At 44.6% G+C, this 20187-nt stretch overlaps 1 protein-coding gene across 8 annotated transcripts in view; it reads left to right on the top strand.

Annotated features, from left to right (window-relative positions):
• The first annotated feature begins 784 nt into the window (after positions 1 to 784).
• Positions 785 to 20187, top strand: part of DCUN1D4 (defective in cullin neddylation 1 domain containing 4) — a 69159-nt gene continuing 49756 nt past the window's right edge. For 4 of the 8 annotated variants that reach the window (XR_006791829.3, XM_045881173.3, XM_045881174.3 and 1 more), the window contains exons 1-3: positions 785 to 928; positions 19605 to 19675; positions 19855 to 19894. Coding sequence is in view for 4 of the 8 variants with exons in the window: in XM_045881173.3 (XP_045737129.1) it covers positions 904 to 928; positions 19605 to 19675; positions 19855 to 19894 (136 nt within the window). In the remaining 4 variants the exon portion in view is untranslated. Of the gene's footprint in view, positions 929 to 1245; positions 1383 to 14201; positions 14312 to 19416; positions 19436 to 19604; positions 19676 to 19854; positions 19895 to 20187 lie in introns of those variants that run through there. The other 4 variants (XM_064584467.1, XM_054508926.2, XM_064584468.1 and 1 more) reach the window with 4 other exon arrangements.

Genomic DNA, 20187 nt, shown 5'->3' on the forward strand with positions numbered 1-20187 from the left:
TTCCTGTATCCTGTGTGGGGCGTATGTGTGTACGACGGACAATGCCTGTAGCATTCGAAGCCTTTAGAACAGCCCACTTTTGACCAAGGGGATAGAAGTGTGGTGATTCTGGAAGAGATGTACGTTTCGAAAACGGGGAGAGGATGTAATTGTTGTACAAGAAATGGGAATTTGTTCCTCACCCGAGGGTTTGCTGGAAACGAGGACACGGCGATTCTTTATCCAGTTTCCTGTAGTAGGAAACACCTAGCAAGAGAAGTCCCAGTCCAAGTTCGGCGCGGACTGGGCTCCTGCTGAGAACCGCTCTGAGGCATGCAAGACAAGTGGGAGACCCAAGTAGGGGGTGACTCCCCTACTCCTTGTAGTGGGACACAAGCTGCCCGAACGGTGCTTTCCCTTCTCGACTCTTCGCGGAACACCACGCGTGCTTTGTTTCAGAAGCCGACCCATCTTTCTCGGTTGGTCTGCAGCTCCACCAATCCCGCCCGTGACGGGGCGGGGCTTCAGGGTCAAGGTGGACCAGTTCCCCAGCCTCGCCCCTACACGCGCTCTCGGACACCCGGGGGTGAGTGACAGCAGCCGGGTCCAACCTGCGGCTCCAGACCGTGGCCTCCGCCAGGGGCGTTACGGGGACGAGGCGCCGGGCCAATCGCATTGGACTTCAAGGGGCGGGGCCTCTTTGCCAGCTCCAGACCGGCGCCCTCCGCACTCTTTTTGTCAAATGAGAGACGCGGAGGGGCGGTCCCTCAAGCGAGGTTCAGCCAATGGTTGGAGCCGAGGTGGGCGGGCCGGGTGTGCTGGCTGCTGGTCTTCAGCTCCGAGCCGAGGTGCGGCGAGCCGGTGGGGGGACCGCGAGGCGAGCGCGGGAGCCTGGGCGGCGAGTGGGGTGTGAGCTGCCCGAAAATGCACTCGGATGCCGCCGCTGTCAGTGAGTAACAGAGCGAGCGGGCCGGGGCCGGGCGGTTGCCAACACTCTCCACTCCATTCCCGCAGTCCCCTCCCCCCGCCTCCTGTCCCGAAACGCGCCGGGAGCCCCTGCCCGGGAGCCACCCCTTCCCCTCCCGGGGCCGGGGCGGGCGGTGACGCTGCGGGTGGCGCGGGGGCGGGCGTGGGGGGGAAGGGGCCGGCCTGCCGGGGGAGGGCGGAGGTGAGGGGGGTGGGGACTGGCTCCTTTTCAGTGTTGGGGGCAGGGGGGGCGGGACGTGCGATGAAGGGCTGGGACCGGAGTGCCTGGGGTGAATGGAGGTGGAGGCGGCGGCGGGCGCTAGCGGGCAGGGCCGGGGGTGGCACCGGCGCGGGCAGAAAGAGAGGGAGCGAGCGGGGCGCAGGGGTGAGGATTTCCTAGGGGCTGAGCGGTGCGGGCGGCTCCGTGAGCAAGGCGGGTGAGTGCGAGGGGAGCGCGGGGGCGGGGACAATGGGAAGAAGGGCTGGATGGCGGGGGTGGGGGGGGAACAATGCGGTGGGGGAATGGGGGTAGCGGCCGAGTGGGGCAGGAGGGCGGGCACGGAGATGAGGGCTGATGTAACGGGAGAGCGAGGTGGTGGGAGGGATTGGGGTGTGATGGGATAGTTGAGTCCGGCGGGCGGGAGAGGCATAGGAAGGGTGGTGGGTAACTGGGAGTGGTGAGAGGGGGCAGACGTTGGGGTAATAGGATTGAGCAGGTGTTGGGAAGAGAGGGTAATTGGGAGTGAGAGGAGAAGGAGGAGGGGAGGGTTTGGGGTGACAGGATGGGGGCAGGGGTAGAGGAGGTGCGGTGGGGGTGTAGAGCTAGTTAGGAGGAAAGGGGGGTTGGGAGGGGCCAGGGCAGGGGGAGGACTGTCAAGTCCAGATTCTGTCCGCGCAGGGCTGGGGGGGGAGGTGTCGACACAGACTGTTTTCTGTGAGGTGTTCCCTCCCCACGATCAGGACAGGGTCCGTGGAAGGGGGAGCCCTGTGCTTCGGGGTGCGGGGAGTGGAGGGGGCGGGGCTGAGGTGGAGGGGGCGGGGAGGTGCCCTGAGGTTGGCGCTGGCCGCGGTTCCCCCAGAGCGGCGGGAAGCGAGGTCAGCGCTGGCGCGGGCTCCGGCTGCGGGACTGGGAGGCGGGGCCGGGGTGCGGGCTGCGGGTTTTCCGCGGCGGGATCCGGAGGGTTCGGGCCCTGGAGACCGGGTGGGGGGTTTTGCGCAGGGGAGGTGTTGGGGTCCCAGGCAGTCCGTGGGATTGGCAGTCTGTGACGCAGTTGTCTAATTTCTGGTCGTCAGGTGTGGACGCTGGTGCCTGGGGACCCGCTTCCCTGCAGGGAGGGCCGGGCCAGAGGCCCCGCGTAAGCGCTCGCGGGGCGCGACCTCTGTCAAGCTTGCGGGGAGGACGCTTTAGGGGTTTCCTTTAGGGTCTGGCTACAGTGGCCGGGTGTGAAGGGGAAAGGCGGTCGCGCGGAATTCTGGGACTTGTAGTCCGCGCCGCGCGGGGCCGCGGTTGGGTTGGGTGCACGTGGGTAACTGTGGAAACGAGTCCCAGAATGCAGCGCGCCCCTCGGAGCCTCCGGCTTTGCTAACTCGTGCTTTATTCCCAGCGGACCCGAGCGCGCTCTTGGGAGCCTCTCTCGTCCCCTGGGACTGGAGCGATTCACTGGACCTTCTCCCTGTGTCAGCGGGAGGGGGAGAACCAAGCCAAACGCAGTCCTTTCACACTTGGGTTCTTGATTCCCGAGTTGATTACTTCCCCCTGCCTTTGGTGGCCTTATTTGTAGAGTAAATGCTTAGTCTTTTACCATCTAGCACGTAGGCTTGGAGAAACATTCAAGATGCAGCACAGTCTAAAGCAGAGTTTAGGATGCTGTATTTATTGTGGCATCCAGTGTATGTAAACAGTAGGTTGAAAGATTTCGTCTTAGGTGAATCTGGGAATGTAGTGGAGACCCATGTAACCCTTGTGAAGATAATACGGATTATGTGTTTGTATTTCCTGGGCTTTTTGAAAGAAGATGGTCTTGAAATGAATTGAATGATGGAGGCGGCTTAATGGAATTTAGGGTGGAACTATGCCCATTCATAAAGCCAGCATGAAGATGAGCAAAGGGAATATAGGATGTTTTCAGTTTTCAAGGGAACGTGGGAAGTAAATGAGGCTAGCAGAACGTAAACTCAGTGGACGACCTTAAGAGGTTTTTGTGTTTTTGTTTTTAGCTGGGGCTGTAATTCTTTTTTCTTTGCCTGTTTAATATTAGAGAACATCCTCTCAGTCTGTAGATGCCCCAAACACCACATCCTTTGCCAGTTCCCATTATCATTTATATACTGAATTTGTACATTGCAGAATCTGTTATGTAGAGGGCAATAACATTAGCTCAGAGATAACAGACTATTTTTATATGATACATAAGGTATTATGAAACTATTGGTCGCATAGTCACTGGAAGAATATTATAATGACCCTAATGATAAAATTTTACCAAAAAGCCCTAAAATTTGGAAACCTTTTAGTATAGTTACAAATATACTGAACTTGTCTACGGCCATACCACCCCGAACGCGCCCGATATCGTCTGATCTCGGAAGCTAAGCAGGGTCGGGCCTGGTTAGTACTTGGATGGGAGACAAATATACTGAACTTGATTAAGTGATTAGTGATTAAATCGTGGCCGAAAAATTGGGCAATCTATGGTTTTTTCAGGAAAGGATTTCTGTCCATCTTATGTTTTACTTAATCTTATGAAATATTCAGGAAGCCCTTTGTGATATGTAAATATGTAATATGGACATGTTTTTTAAAATATGCACTTAATGCTGGAATTTGTTCATATAAAACGTAAAGTGTCCAAGGTTGAAAACAAGAGTTATAATTGCCTTCAAGATGGTGTTTTAAAGAAAATATTAGGCCAGTAATTTCTTTCCCTTTTTATTTTTGTTACATCCCAAAGGGCAGGTACCTTTTACGCGCACACAATCCCCCTCTCCTCCAGCCCCTCAAAACCTAGGTTTCTAAACATGATCAGCTTCTACTTTATGCTGTGGATTTTAGGGTCCTCTTTGATTTTTGGCCTTTGGGGACGTCCTTTATTTTCATGTGAACTTAGCTATGCATTTAAACAGATGTTTCTTCTACTTAACCCAGAATTTTTTCACTGTTTTATATTGGGAAGGATTTTTAGATTATCTTGTTTATAACATTGCCGGAAAAGAAAGTCTCCTTCATTTTCTCCATCTTAGAGGACTTCTGTACATTTACTCTTTCCTTCCTTTGTTCCTGCCTCCAAGAAGTGCCCCTATCAATACTTGATCATGCTTTTTCAAATAATTATTTATCATTACATCCCTTTCTGTTTTTATCTTTAGCTGCTCCCAGCAGCTCTTATAGCTTACTGCTTTTTTCCTGACTAATAATACATGTTTGCATTTTCTCATCTCAAGAATAATGATCTTGTTAACTCAGCAGAATAAAAATCAGCCTGTCAGAAACTGACCTCATTATTGGCAAGTAACTATACACAACTAAAAATGGCATAAATAATAGAATTTATTATTGTCCAGTAGCAAGAAGTTTAGAGAATAGATGGTTGTAAGGGTGGTACGGTGTCTGAATGATGTGCTTGAAGACTTTAGGCTCTTTCCATCCTTTTATTCCCCTATTTTTAGTATTTGGCTTATGGAAAGCCTCAGGCTCATTGCTTCATGTTGGTAATGTGGTTGCTGTGGCCCCAGACATCATCCCTGTGTGAGACGGGAAGGAAGGAAGGATATTTTCTTACAACTCCCTCTTAGCAGAGAGGAGTCTTCTAGAACGTCACCTTGGAGACTTCCCCTTCAGTTTCATTGGGTAGAACTGATTTAATGGCACTGCTACTTGTAAGGAAGGTTGAAAAAGTGGAAGTCTGGCATTTTTCAGCTGCTTTTGTGAGATGTGGCCTTTGCTAGGGTAGAGGAGCAGTGAGGAGAATACTCTGGGTTGGCAGCCTACAGGTTATATCCCTGAGTCAGCTACTTTGTCCAGCTATCTCTGGCTTGGTCTCAGTCTTTTCTTAATCTGTTGATTTATTTTCTGCCTCATTTAAAAATAATTAAAAGTGACTTACTAAGTACAGATAAAAGCTGTGAAGAGAAGGAAAATAGGGTCGCCGGGGTGGCTCAGTCAGTTAAGCGTCCGACTTGATTTCGGCTCAGGTCATGATCTTGGGGTCATGAGATCAAGCCCAGGGTCAGGCTCCACACTCAGTGTGGAGTCTATTTGGGATTCTCTCTCTTCCTCTCCTCTCTCTCTCTCTAATAAATAAGTTTTAAAAAAAGAAGGAAAATAAACTTTAGATGTACAGGCTGCACATAAATGCTTGCCGTATGTTAGAAATAGGCCAAATATTTGGCTCTGAGCTTCCTAGTAGTCAAAACAAAGAGCAAAACAAGACTAATTTTATTCATTTGGTGAATGAAGCCACAGTTCACTTAATAACCCAAGGTGGAAGCTAAGACATTTCTCATCCTCTCTTTCCCTGGCTCGTGGTAAGAGGGGGACTGCATTTCCTCCCATGCCTTACTACCTATTGCCGTCGCCCTAGGGCTCACCCATCTTTCTTACGTTGTTGTTGTTGTTGTTGTTAATCTGCAGTAATCCTTTTGCTAGCCTCAGCCTCCTGTCACTTTGTCCTCTTCATCACTAGTTAAATCATCTTTGTCCTTAGGATTGCCCTACACAAAACCTCGAGGGCTCCTGTTTGCTTAATGAAATACAGACTCCTCAGAACCTGGGGTTGAATCAGCCTTATGCATGGAAGCTCAGCACCCCCCCCCCCCCACCGCAGGTTCCTTGGGAAAACACTTTTAATGAGGCATTTTCAATTTAGGAAGGTAGACTTGTAGTTTTTGAAACTAATATACTGAGTACAACACTACTATACGAAAAGGACTCTCCTACTTCTGGGGAACTGTTCTTTACTGGGTTCCTGTTCCCTCTCAAGCAGAGTCACCCTCTCCCTCCGTTGAATCTCCGAAGTAGGGTTTACTTCTGTTCTCAGTTCTATCTAATATAACACTAGTTGCTCATTTACTTATTTGTCCCCTCCCCAATTAGATTATTACCCCCTTGAGATCTGGGACTGTTTAGTATCCATTTTATCATCCAGGATGGCACTTTGTCTAGGTCTTCAAGTATGTATTGAATTGCACTTAAATGGTCAACTGTTAAATAGTGAATTATCTGGAAAATTGTAATTCTCCCTCCTGCTATTTAGCATGTTTCTGAGTTGTTCTTTCATTATCTTCATATTTTTCTTCAGGGAATACAAACTTTCACTTATTCATTCTTTTTTGACAAAGTCAGCCATAAGCAAACCAATTTAAATAATATTTCTTTTTAAATACGTGCAGATACCAGTTTTGAAGAATGTGGCATAGAGAAATTCTCAAGGAGAAAGTAAAATGCTAGTGATGTACTAAGGGGCCAGGAGTCTGTGTGAAAATGCATGCTTCCATTTCAGATCTGGTGTGTAAGTCTTGTGGAGATAAGGCAAAGGCAGGACTTGACAGGTCTGATATTACCCCTCTTTTTGTTTTATGACCAGATTCCGGTCCTTAGGGTTTATTTCATGTTAACTATACATTGAGATTACTGGAAGGCTTTCTTCATTTAGAAAATGAACTTTGCTAGTTGGAGGTGAATTTTCTGATTATCTGAGATTAATATGGATATCTTTCTATAGTCGGTCATCTTGAATTAGTGTTAATAGCTTTTCATAGCTTGTTCTTTTTTCTTATTCTGAGATTCAGGTTAGGAGAAGTACCTCTTGAGAATTATTTTTTTAAGCAGAACGTACATTTAAAAAATATGCTTTAAGTAGAAAAAGATATTGAAATGCATTTTAAATAGAATCATGTATTTTAGCGATCATTGCATTACCGTTTCAGATCTAAGGACTTTTTTTTCCTCTTGTGTTCTTTATTCTAGCAAACAAAGTATTTGCTACTCCAGATTTGAATTATTTTTCTTTTAATTAGAAAACACTTTTAATGAGGCATTTTCAATTTAGGAAAGTAGGCTTGTAGTTTTTGAAACTAATATACTTAGTACAGCACTACTATATGAAAAGGACTCCTACCCTCCCCAAATAGCATTACCTCTGGATATGATTCCTTTTAGTTCCCTCTTTGAGGATTTTTTTTTCTTGTAAATATTTTTTTGAAAGCCTTTTATTACTTGCCTGTATCACTAGTATTCCCAGAGATGGCGTGTCATCCATTTGTGTTTATGATGGGCATCGTCAGTCTTCAAGGGCCCTGGCTCTTTCTCTGATTGGAACATTCCTACCTTTGCAGGTCAAGCTGCTCAGACACACCCACCAGAGTGTGAATCTGAGGCTGGAGGCAAGTGTTGGAAAGAAGCTGGGAGTGCCTGGAGGCCATTTGGAGAGAATGGGCAGTGGGGGCAGGACAGTGGGGGGCAGCTGCAGGCTGTGGACCCAGGGGCCAGGCCAGTTCTGGCTGTGTCTGTGTGCTCTGCTGTGTACCCTTAAGTTGCGCGACTTGGTTTTCTGGATTTCCTAGACATTCTATGAATTATCCAATGCCTCTTTAAAAAAAGAAATCACTATCCTGTTATATTAGCTAGTTGGTTTCTGATGCTCGAAATTAAGAATTCTGACAAATTCAACATCCATACCTGTCAGTGGTCAGTACGTGGCAGAGGCCCTTGTGGAGAAGACCAGTGATGTGCCCTTCTACCCTGACTGGACTCTGTTCAGGGTCCTAGGGTCCTGGTCTGAGGTTACCCAAAGAACGGAAGGAGCACACAGTCAATGTCCATTGTGGGCGCTGCTTTTGCCAGTGGCCAGGCAGGCTCTGAGCCACACATCAGCCACCCTGCTGGATCTCATTATACAGAGCTCTTCACTGTCTTTTTCTAATCACGTCTTTGCCCTTAAAAAAAAAAAGAGAGAGAGAGAGGTGTGATGCTCAGGAGCTAATGCCTAACTTCTAGTGCATCTTTTTGGATCTAATTTGGGAGTATTAGCATGGAAATATTCTTTGTGCCTTTTTTGGGTAGAATATTTAGTTAAAATTCCTATCTGATAGTCTTTATTGCTTTTTAGTATTTATTGAGTATCATACAGATACTATAAGATTGTACCTGTTCTAAGTGTACAGCTTGATGATGAATTTTGATAAATATACTGTTATAACCACTACTAAAATTAAGCTATAGAACATTCTCATGACCCCCAAAAGTTCCCATGTGCCGCCTTGCAGTCTGTACTTCTCCACCTCCTACCACAATTTTTGGCTTTTAATATACGTCATGGTAAGCCACCTCCATGTTAGTTGATGATCTGTCATTTTGCTGTTCATGGGGATATTACAGTACAAGAAGGTGTGATAAATCTCCTCCTCTCTTTCCTGAACTATTAAGTCCAAAGAAAAACTATCAGTGCTGTATAAATTATAAATCTGATAATGCTTTACCACATGGAACTGTCTAGAGTGAAATGACTTGTTCTTTTGAAGTTTCCCAGTGGATGGCTGTTCCGTATGGCCCAAAGACATAGACTGCTAGGATTTCCTCCAGGGATGTGATGATGTCTTTTATTTGTTTATTTTTTTTATTTTTTTAAAAAATTTTTGATGATGTCTTTTAATTGTTATCTGGGTCAGGTTGGGAGACAGATAATAGTTAAGTGTGGGCCCAGGAGTCAGATTGCCTAGATTCAGATCCTTGCTCTGTTATGTCTTAGCTGTGTGACCGCGGGCAAGTTACTTAGCAGCTCCTCTGCGTGCACTCCAGTCCTCACGCATAAAACATACCTACTGCAGAGTATGGAGTTGTTCAGTCAACAGTGTTTATTGAGCATCCTCCATGTACCAAGCAAGCCCTGTTCTTCATCTCTCATGAAGTTCTCAGTCTAGCATAGGGGAGAGAGCCTATATGCAGGTAAATCATATAATGTGTCAGATGGTTGTAAGTTCTGTAAAGAATAAAGCAAGGGGTAGGGCACACAGGTGTGTGAGCAAGGAGGGGAGAGGAGTGGAGGATGTTGTAGTTTTTAAATAGCAGGGTCAGGTTTTAAGTTAAGACCTGATGGGAGTGAGGGGCATTCCAGGCAGCAGGAAGATGATGCAGCGGCTCTGAGGGGGAGCAGGCCCGTGATAGGAATCCCAAAGAGGCTGGTGTGCTTGGAGTGGAGTGGGGAGCTGGGCAGAGAGAAAGAAGTAGGGAGGCAAGATCAGAGCGATCCCAAGGACTGAATGAGGAAAAAAAACACAGTTTAGAGAAGTGCTTGGCTCTCTTCTGTTTTTGTTGCTGATGATTGCTGTGTAATGACTCTGTCCTCGTTAGGCTTTAAAAGGAGACCCTTGAGAGGAAGAGAGGTTATCAGAAAGAACCAAATGAGGCCTTCCCTCACTTAGTCATTCACCAAACGTTTGAGGGTTTCTTGTTGTCAGGCATTGCTGTAACCCACGTGGCTGGGGGTGGGGGGGTTGGGTCCCTGTGTCTAAAGAGCTTCTTCCAGCGGGTTTAGTGGTGCAGGCAGAGAAGTAATGGACAGCTGAAGTATGGCACGACGGCAGCTAGGTTAGTTGGATGCCCAGAGTGCCCTGGAAATGCATGGGAAGTCATAAAAATTAGACTTCATGGAAGGGTTAGCATTTATCATGTGGGTTTTGCTTTTGAAGTTTTCCCCTGTGAAGAACAAGATTTGTGTGTGCCTGGGGGGTGAGGTGGGAGGGTGCTTTCCCAGAGGAGGGGACAGCATGGGTAGAGTATTGAGAACTGGGGCAGTAGAAAGGGGGTTTGGTAGGCTGGGGTGAAGGGGGATAAGGTGGAGGGTAGGCAGGAGCCCTGTGGCGAAGGGCTGACAAGAGGGACCAGGGAGAGTTTATGAGTAGGAAGGAAAGGAGAGGAGGAAAGCAAGAAGTCGGGAAAGGTGGGGCGCAGGGAGTGAGGAGGAACAAGGGGGAGGAGGGGCTGACACGTGTTTGGTGATTATTCTTGGGCTGTTCCAGCTGCTTTGCCTGCATTAATGCATTCAGCCCTCATAACAACCCTAGGAAGCAGGCTATGTACTGTTATTATCCCCATTTTACAGATGAAGAAGTTGAGGTGTGGAAAGGTTAAGGCATCTTCTCGAGGTCACACAGCTGCTAAGTGGTGAATTGAGGTTCTAACTTGGGCATTCTGACTCCGGGGTCTAGGTGCCCCACCACTGCCAGTGAAATAATACTCAACACTCTGTTTCTGCCTTTGGTTTAATCCTTATGGCAGCCCATTAGGTATGTTGGAATTCCCTCTTTTGTCTTTGGCCTATGAATGATGATGGCAGAGCCAGCTGATCGGATCATCTCCATGTTGCTTTTGGTTCTTTTGTTCTTGGAATGGGCCCCAACAGCATCAGGACATAGGAGGAGTTCCTTCTTTCCCATCCTTCCTGTCCCCTCGTTTCTGCCATCTTCCTCTCAATGACAGTAGACATTTAAAAAACTGATTCTAAATGGGGACCTGATCGTGGCAAAGAAAAGTATTGCATACCTTTTCTTAACTCACTAATGACATAGTCATTTTAGTCTTCTTAGGTCTTAATTTTAAACAGACCTTTGTTAACTACTTCTTAAATACACTTTTTATATTATTTTTAAATATAGGAGATACCTGACAACATTGCAGAAAAGCTAGAAAACGTAAAACTTACCTTTCAGGGGTGCCTGGGTGGCGCAGTTGGTTAAGCATCTGGCTCTTGGTTTTGGCTCAGGTGGTGATCTCAGTGTCCTGAGATCGAACCCCGCATTGAGCTCTGTGCTCAGCAGGAGTCTTTTTTCCCTCTCGCTCTGCCACTCTCCCCACTTGGCGTGCTCTTTCTCTCTCAAATAAATAAATTAATCTTAACAACCCTCCCCCCCAACAAACCCCTTACCTTTTAGTGGAGCTACTAACATATTTTTGTGTAACATCTTTGAAATTATTTTTTTTCTGTAGTTGAGATTAGGTCTTTTTTCCCTTTAATATCGCTTTCTATAAATGCCATTCCCAAAAATTAGACCACAGATTACATGTTCTTAATTAAATAAGAAGCTGGGAAGGATAGTTGTACATTCAAGTCCAGGCAACTGTCTGTTGTCATACTTTTAAGGACCCGTCACCTTGTCATCCCTTCTACCTTGTTTTTACTTTTTGATCTTCTAGGTTCAGGGTGTCTTAGTCTCTTCTATGTTCTAATAATAACAGGGAGGAAAGCATTGAACCTTTCTGGGTGCATAGTATGGGCCTACACTGTGCTAAGTGCTTGGTAGGCACCATCGTTTCATCTTCACAGTAGCCTTGGGAAGGGGAGCCCATTAGTCCAACTGTACAGATGAGGACACTGAGGCACAGTGAGACTGGGTAACAGGCAGGGTCACTCAGCTAGACTGTCACAGAGCTGAGACTTTAACTCAGGTCTGGATGCCAGAGCATCAGAACTCTTGTAACATTAGTGAGATTAAAGGACGATTTTTACTCTGAACTACCGAGTGGATCTGTATTCTTCAGTGGGTGAGGCGGGGCAAAGGGAATGAATCTAGGGCCCCTTGTAGCTTGTCACACTTGGAGTGTAGCCACACGGGGTGTCCTGAAGTGGCTGACTCCTTTGAGATGGCACCAGCAGGCATAGGCTGGGGAGTGGATGCCCGTGCTAGGTGACACACCGCCTCTCCGGGGCGTATGGCTTCTCCTCGCAGCCTCTTTTATGGGTCCTGTGAGAGTCAGAAGGAAAAAGCCAGCAGCGGTATGCGTGGACGGCTTTAATTTTGGATCTCGTGTTCAGTGATAACGCTGAGTCACCTATGATGACCTGCTTCCCACCGCTTATCGAGGTTCCCCTGTGGGGCCTCACCTTTTGGCTTTTGTGCCTTGTAAGTGGCAAATATTTATTGATGAGGAGAATGATGTTAATATTTTCCCACTGCTACTTTGTTTCTTCTCATTTTCACCTGGCTTTTCAGTTTTATAATCTTTTCCCTGGATCTTGATCTTTTTTTTTTTTTTTTTTCACGTGCTGATGGGGTACCAGTGAATGAGTTAGATTCCGGTCTGTTGTGTGCTGAGCTTGTTCCATTAGTGGATTGGCTGCCAGCAGGTTGGGGACTGAGTCGAGAGTGGGGTTAGAACTCCCTTCTCTGGCTGCATATTAGAATCATCTGGGCTACTGTAAAATCAATGACCCCACTCCCATCTGGAGGGGGACCCTGGCCTTTTTTTTTTTTTCAAGCTTCCCAGGTGATTCTGTGATGTGCAGTTGCTGGATTAGTTTTCAGAGGCTTAATTAGCAGGTTTGGTTTGGACTGTGGGGAAGAGGGCGCTGGGCGGATAGCAGACTGTTCCTGCTCATTCCGTGGCATCCCAGCCAGCACCTAGGTAGTGCTTACCTCGTGCCGGGTACTATTCTAAGCCCATCACATCATTGACTCATTCAGTCCTCTCAGTATCCCTGTGAGGCAGGCGCTGTTATCCATTTTATAAAGAAATTCCTATTTCTAGCAAAGAAGGGGCATGTCGTGTGAAGCTGACCCACAAACCTAGCACACAAACTTAGAGAAATAAAATAAATTTAAAGCTCGTGGGGGGTGGAGGTGCTGCTTTTGATAGGGAGTCAGGAGAGACCTCTCTGATGAGGTGACATTTGAATAGATAGTGAAGTCAGCTGCTAGGCTTTGTGAACACCAGAAGTCATTGACGCAGAGGGCATATTAAATGCAAAGGCCCTGAGGTAGGAGTTCACGTGAGTCTTCAAGGACGAGAGTGGCTGGAATGGAGTGAGCAAGGATAATGGAATGAGATGACTTAGGTCAGATCATGTAGGGCCTTGTAAGGACTTGTTGAAGACTTGGGTTTTTTTTTTTTTCCTTTTATGCTGCAGTAACAAATCTAAAATCTTGTTGACTGAAATCAAACATTGTTACATGTTCTTTACCGGTTTGGTAGGGGTCTCCTCTTGACTTCATTGGCATTCTCATTCTGTCCGTCTGAAACCCACAGGAAAGAGGGCTCCTTCTCCATTTCCCTCTGCCCCCCCCGCCTTAAAATAAATAAATAAATCTTTAAAAAAAGGTTGGTAGGTTGTTTTAGATTTAGCCAGTTTTAGTAACTTTTAAGAAAATGTTACTCTAAGTTTGTGTACTTGATTGTTAACAACTTTGAGTGGGAAAGGGTGGTGCTTTTCTCCTTTTATGGAGCGTGAAGATAGATCCGTTTTTGCTCTGATTAGAAATAAGCTAGAATGGAGGAATGGGCTTTGGATTGGGAATTAGAGGAGGTGAATCATTCCCAGCTTGGCCACAACCAGCTGTGTGATCCTGCCTGAGCCAGGAAAGGGAGAATTGGACAAATGGACGTGAAATGTTGAACTCCTCTGTGTCGTCTCCTGAATGGCAGTCATAGTGGCTTTTCCTTATAGGCCAATCACATTTTATATAGAGGTTAGTTCTGAGTCCATATGTAAGGCCAGAATCACCTGTATTAAAAATACACTTGGAAATACTTTCGGAAGGTGCCCCACTGGAGGTTGCCTCAGAGGAGTCCAGCACAGTCGGTCCTTTCCTCCAGCACCGGAACAGATCTCTGGCTCTTCAGTGGAGCGCCGGTTGAAGCAGCTGGCTTGCATTTAGGGACCATGTTTTATGGAAAATACATTTTTAAATACTAGACTCATCCAGTGTTGTGAGATGCACAAAATGTGATTGGCGTGTGGAAACAGACTCACCAAGCGGCTGTCGGATTTGTGGCTCATTCAGTAGAATGGAGGGCCATTATGGGACAACTGAAATTTCTTTTCTTCTCTCTTCCTCCTTTCTTTTTTTTTTGGCCAGGTGAATCAGGTTGAATCTGGGTGAGTTAAACGTGGATATTGTGCAGCCCCACTGTACTCAGCATTGCTCCCCTCCACTGGTACTGCCCCTGTCTCACGCCAGGCCGTAATCCTTCCTTGCCTCAGTCACTTCGGTAGTCTTCATGAGAGGCCCTTCTGAAGCCAGACCACCCCGATCCGTGGCACACATTTGTTGCCGAGTGATCCTTCTAAAAAAATTCCCAGTTTAAACATTGTGCAGCACCCGGACTCACAGCAATAGTCCTCAGAGTTCTCCACCAACATTCTGCTATGGCAGAGGTTCAGTGACTTAAGTACTCACAGGATCCCGGCAGCATAGCTCGGTGTGGTGAAGTCTCCCATGAAGTGCTGTACTCATGTTTTTGTGTTCGTATAACACTGTTTCAGGTGAATTACTATGGAGTAGAATTGATGCTGCTTGAATGTGCCATGTCTGTTTGATTTGCATACCCCCGAGTGGCCCATTTGGAGATACAAGTCATTAAGAGATTAAACTGGTAAGCAGGGTTTACAGATTATGTTCTGACCTTGGCCTTCCTTACGAGTTTCCTCTTTTACCATGCTGCTTCTCACATTTGAAGATCTAATGGTGTGGATGCACTTGAAGTGCCCTGAACATACCAAAATTAAGGTTTGGTGCCTTTGATCTGCATTCATTCATCGAGTATTTATTGAGTGCCTATTAGGTGCCAGGTATCATTTTAGGTACTAGGGATACAGTAGTGGACAAGACCAAGTCCTGGCTTCCATGAAGCTTACACTTTAATGGGAGAAGAAGATGACAGATCTGTGATATAAAGAAAAGAAAAAGGAAAAGAAAGCATGGGAAAGTGATAAAGATCAAAGAAGGGGTCCTATTTGTTGGTCTGGCGAGGTTGTGTAAGAAGGCACCTGGTGGTGCAATCTGGTGAAATGTGAGAGCAAGCCATGTTATTATCAGAGAGAAGGCAGCTCGAGGCAAAGCATGTGTAAAGGCCCTGAGGTAGGAGTGTGCTTGGAATATTCACAGAACAGCAGGAAGCTCACTGTGGCTGAGGAGAATAAGCCAGAGGAGGATGGGTAGGAGATGAGATTGGAGAGATGGGTAGAGGCAGAGAGCATGCAGGGCCCTGAACCCAAGATAAGGGATTTTCTTTTGCCTTGAATGCCTTCCCCTTCCATCTGTAACTTTTGGGTGAGGTTGGAATTAACTTTAATCTGTTCCACATGCTAGCTAGTTGCCCCTCTATTTACTGAATGATTCTTTCTTCCTCATTGATTTGAAATGCCATTTTATCATATTAATTACATGTCTGTTTACACAGATGTACATATGTTTATCAGTGCTCTTCCATTGGTTTATCTTCTTGCATATGTACCATTCTGTTGTAATTATTGTACCTTTATACCAAGCATTGGCAAATTATGGCCCACGGGCCAAATTCGGCCTACTACTTAGATTTTATAAATAAAGTTTTATTGGAACACAGCTACCCTCATTTGTTTATGTATTGTTTATGGCCGCTTTGAGCTCTGATGGCACCAGTAGTTGCAGAAGAGATGGCATGGCCCACAAAGCTAAAAATGTTTACGATCTGGCCCTCTACAAAGAATTTACCAACCTCTGCTTTATATTATGTATTGCTATCTGATAGGGCACGTTTTTCCTCATTCTTCTTTTTCAGCAATTTCTTGGCAAGGTCAGCATGTTTATTCTTTCAGATGAACTTTAGAATCAGTCTGCCTGACTCCCTTCCTTTTCTCCACCTCTTTCAGGGTGGAGATCTGAGAGGCAGGAAGAATAGGAATTTGATTGCATTTAATTTGTAGTTTAGTGAAAAGGGAAGTGATTGCTTTAAAATACTGAGTCTTTCCATTCCAGCGGTGTAATATCTCTGATAGCTCTACATTTATGTCTTTCAGTAAACTTTTATTGTTTTTTCGATGGTATGTTATTTGTTTATTCCTGTATGTATTATTGCTTTTTGTTGCTATTACAATTGAGATCATCTCCCAGCTGTATTTTACAAGTGACTGTGGTATGAGGGAAAGGATTTGATTTTTAAGAATTTAAATTGTTTCTGACCTTCTTATGGAAATAAACTTCTATTAGGACTGTTAATTTTTAAATTTGATTCTTTTGGTTGATGGTCACTGTCTGAACTTAATATAATTGTTTCATTCCTAATGTTTATGTCTGTTTATATTGTGAAACTCTATACCTAGGGTAGTTTGGGGACATGGACTTTGGCCCCTCCCCCCCCGTCATTCTTTTTTTTTTTTTTTTTTATCATATATAGGTCACAGCAAACGATAATTACAAAACAACAAACAAAAACCCAGGAAACTTTATGCCCAGTCAACATTTGTTGATCATTTTAAGAATACCCAGAAGATAATTTAGCCATGCTGTTTATTAAGCAGGCTATGCCTTTTTGCAGAGCCAGTTTTTGCTTTTAATACAGGATAATAGGGTTTGCATATCACACAGGAGAGTGAAACCCAGTCAGTGCTTTACTGTGGAGTCATTTGATCATGGAATAAAGGTGACTTAACGTAGCATTTATCCTTTGGAATTGAAATATGAGCAGAAGGAAATTTTTATGAATCAGTTAGTGCTTTCCTAAATATGTTCTCTGTAAAGCATTTGATCTTTACCCTTAACATCTATTCCTTAAGGATGTGAAATCTATTTTAGATTTCAAGATCTATTACTTGCCCTGAGCACTAAACAGATGAACCATAAATTCAATATGTATTAACCTTTATGGATTTATCTTTTAAGGCCATTTTTTTCTTTTTTTCTCTGAATTTGTGTCTCCTCCTTGGCTGCTTCTTACCTTGGTGAAGCTAAAGAGAAATTATTCATGTTGCTGGTTTCTTTTTCCTTTTGGTGAAGAAATGATGAGATGGTGATGACAGTGGATGTGGAAATGGAGAATTCCTGACTGTATTGTGTGATGTGCGAATAAACCTTGTTATCCGCGTTGCCTGTGAAGTGAAAGTTCATATGTAGAACCTGGTCTTAAATGCTCTTGTCCTTTTTTTCTACTATGTTGAGATTATCTTTGACCATCATCGTGAACATCGGTTGGTGGTATATGGTAGAAATGCCATCATAGGCTGTAAAGACATATCAGGCCACATGCCTCAATCACAGAAGGAGCCCCAACTTTAGAGTTTTTGTTTTGGGGCTTGACTTGGACCTATGGAAATTAGAGACCATTTTAGATAGAAGTGTGATATGGAAAATAATATAAGTGAATGTAGTGATAATTGGTTTCTTTTATTGGACACTTAATATGGACCAGGCATTATAATGGATATCTGCCACATCTAGGAATTGTAATCTCATTTTATAGATGAGAACATTGAGATTTAGGTTAAATAACTGGTAGACCTGAGATTCAAATCAGCTTTCAGTCTCCACAGAGAGGTTGTAAATTGAAGTGGCATTTTGGCTGTGATTTTTGTACAGAACTGTGTGTGTGTGTATGTGTGTGTGTGTGTATGTGTAGAAGGATTTAGAAATTGTAATTCATGTAGATTCTTCTTTTTTTAAGGGGGGGGTGCAGAGGGAGAGGGAGAGAGAGACTCTTGAGCAGGTTTCACACCCAGCCTGATGCCAGGCTCGATCTCATAACCCTGAGACCATGACCTGAGTTGAAATCAAAATCAAATGCTTAACCAACTGAGCCACCCAGGCACCCCTCATTTAGATTCTTTTATGTGAATTGACAGTTGAATTAAAATCAGAGTGGTGGAAAAGTGTACCATGGTGTGTGGGGGGGGCATCTGGAAACCTCGGTGCTTGAATAATCTTTAGCAAGCCCCTTTTTCTCTCCCCCCCTCCATGTGGCCTCAGTGAAGAGAGAATCTGGATCCTTAAATTTTTTTCAGTTTTTGGGTTTTTTGGGGGGGGGGGAGACCCAGGAGTTTATTTCAGGATTTAATTTAGAGATGACGATGGAATGTATCATTTGTCTTCCGATTTTGAAATTGAGAGAGTACGAAAAGGGGAGGTTATGGTGTGGTGGTAAATGTGGGTCACGGGGGCTGCATGTGTTCAAGCTCCCCAAAGCGTCTTGTGGATCAGGAGAGTACTGTTGCGCCTAGCTTTAGAGACCCCATCAATGTTTATTAAATAGACACATAAGTAAATAAACGCACACACATATGTTCACATACTCCAAATTCTTTCCTAAACCTTTTCTGTGCAACTGCACTAATTAAGATGGAAAATCAGGATTCTGGGCCACATTATGTCATCATTTATTTACCTTAAGTATGGCTAAACCATTCAGATGCTAAACAAGTAACACTTGTCTCTAGTCAAAGCCCATTTAGAGTCTGAGGCCCTGCTCTCGTTGTCCCTCAGCCAGAAAATCTGGTTAGTTGGGCAGTTCTCAGTGGCTTGAGTGGAGCGTCTGACCCTGGCTGCCACCAGGTGGGTTGGAGTGGTACACCTGTGTGTGCGCGTGCGCACGCGCCAGTGTGGCCTTCTGCCCCTGACAGTGACCTGTGAATGCCAGAGGCTCTGCTGCCTGCCAGCCCAGAACTGGATTCCTGGCACAGTTTCGGAAAGAAAGTAAAGCTTTCTCCATACTGGCAGGGCCGTCAGCTTGCTTTCCAGACGCGGAGCGGCAGCCCCCAGTCCAGCCCAGCACAACTTGTACTGTAGTGTCTGCTCTTTGGTCTCTTTGCACCTAATACATGTCCCAAGGAAACTATTCCAGTGAAGGGCGATTTTTTCCCTCTTTTATCAGAGTGGCCTAACCTGGGGGAGTTACAGTATCTTTTCAAGGTTACTTTCAGACTAACCTTTGTGATGGTAAAGGAACTAGTGTAAATCTTGGTATTTTGTGAAAATACTTCTTTGATGTTTATTCAAATATAAAATTATTTATAGACTTCTGACTTATATTTATGTAGCCTAATACGTATGCAAGCCATAAGAAACATTTGAAATTAGAGATTCAAAAGCCTAACGGTTGAAAGTTATATGTTGTGTGGGATTCCAAGATGTATGTATGATTTAGCAGGTAATCCTGAAATTATTAGAGATGATGGGGGATAATGTTCTTTGATTTGGACAGGTTTTGAGCATGACTTCTGCTTCTGCGTTCCAGGGTTTGTGGCATTTTTTAATATTGCAATGCAAGTAACTATAGGCTCCATCACTGGGCTCTGGGCTCGTGGACTCAGCTTGCAGTGTAGTCCTTTGATTTGTCTGCTTGATGGGAGGGGAGGGACTTAGGTTCCATTTTTGCTCTCTCTTGTATAAGAGCCAACAAAATAAATATATTACAAGAAATGCCAAATGGTTGAGATGCTTTTCTATTCTTTTCTTGCCAGGAGCTTGATTTGATACTGTATTAGTAATTCTGAGGAAGAGAAAGGGCAAGCGAAAGAGAAAGAGAAAGTGAACATATTTCCTTTGAGATCTTTCTTCTATTTGTGTGACTTATTTAATTTGCTAACATTATTGACATTTTTCTCTTACGTTCAGGTTCATTGCTGGTAGGATTTTACAACTACTGAGGGATTTTTATTTTACCTTACAGTTCACATGAAAATTTCATGGCCTTAAACATTCGGTTGGGAATTTAACTTTATTGCCAGACTTTATTTCTAAGAGATAGGTCAGTAGTTGCATGTTGTATTTTACTTAATAAGTATCAAATTAATGGAGAATATTATTCAGTGGTATCAAAACATTTGTTTTTCATCACTTCTGAGTTTTCTTCTTTTACACTGTTTTGGCAGCCTGGGAAATAAATGACACTGAATTTTCTTCTTTTTCTTTTAAAGACTTCCAGCTGAACTCTCATCTCTCAACACTGGCAAATATTCATAAGATCTACCACACCCTTAATAAGCTAGTAAGTCAACCTTTTAAAGACGAATCTACCAGCTGTTTAAAGTAGTTGTTTTAAGTGTATTTGCTACAAATTTAGATTACAGATATTAAGATATCAGCTGTTTATGAAAATGTTTATGAATTTTAAAACTTGCCATATGGTGTGTGATTTCTTGGTAACAATGAACATATTTCTTGCAGAATCTAACAGAAGACGTTGGCCAAGACGATCACCCAACAGGTATCTGTAAATGCTTGCACTACTTAAATTTAAATAAACTTCGTAATATAAAGTTATAAAGGAGAAATACTAGCTGAGAATGATCTGTGTTGTAATACACTAACAAGTTGTTACTTGGTTGAGGGTGTTTTTCAAGGTGTATGAAGGAAGCTGTGTTCTAGCTCCTTCCCAGTGTCATATCTCTGTTGGTGGGCCTCTGGTTTATGTCAGAGTACTTCAGTCCCTTTAAAGGGGCTGGGACCTCCCTAGTGGTTTCACGGTACTGTTTCTTTACTGACGTATTTTAGTTTATA

The sequence above is a fragment of the Mirounga angustirostris genome, unplaced genomic scaffold (assembly GCF_029215605.1).
Source record: "Mirounga angustirostris isolate CCGP_5_RB_7025 unplaced genomic scaffold, mMirAng1.0.hap1 SCAF_2, whole genome shotgun sequence".
In the NCBI taxonomy this organism is placed as follows: Eukaryota; Metazoa; Chordata; class Mammalia; order Carnivora; family Phocidae; genus Mirounga; species Mirounga angustirostris.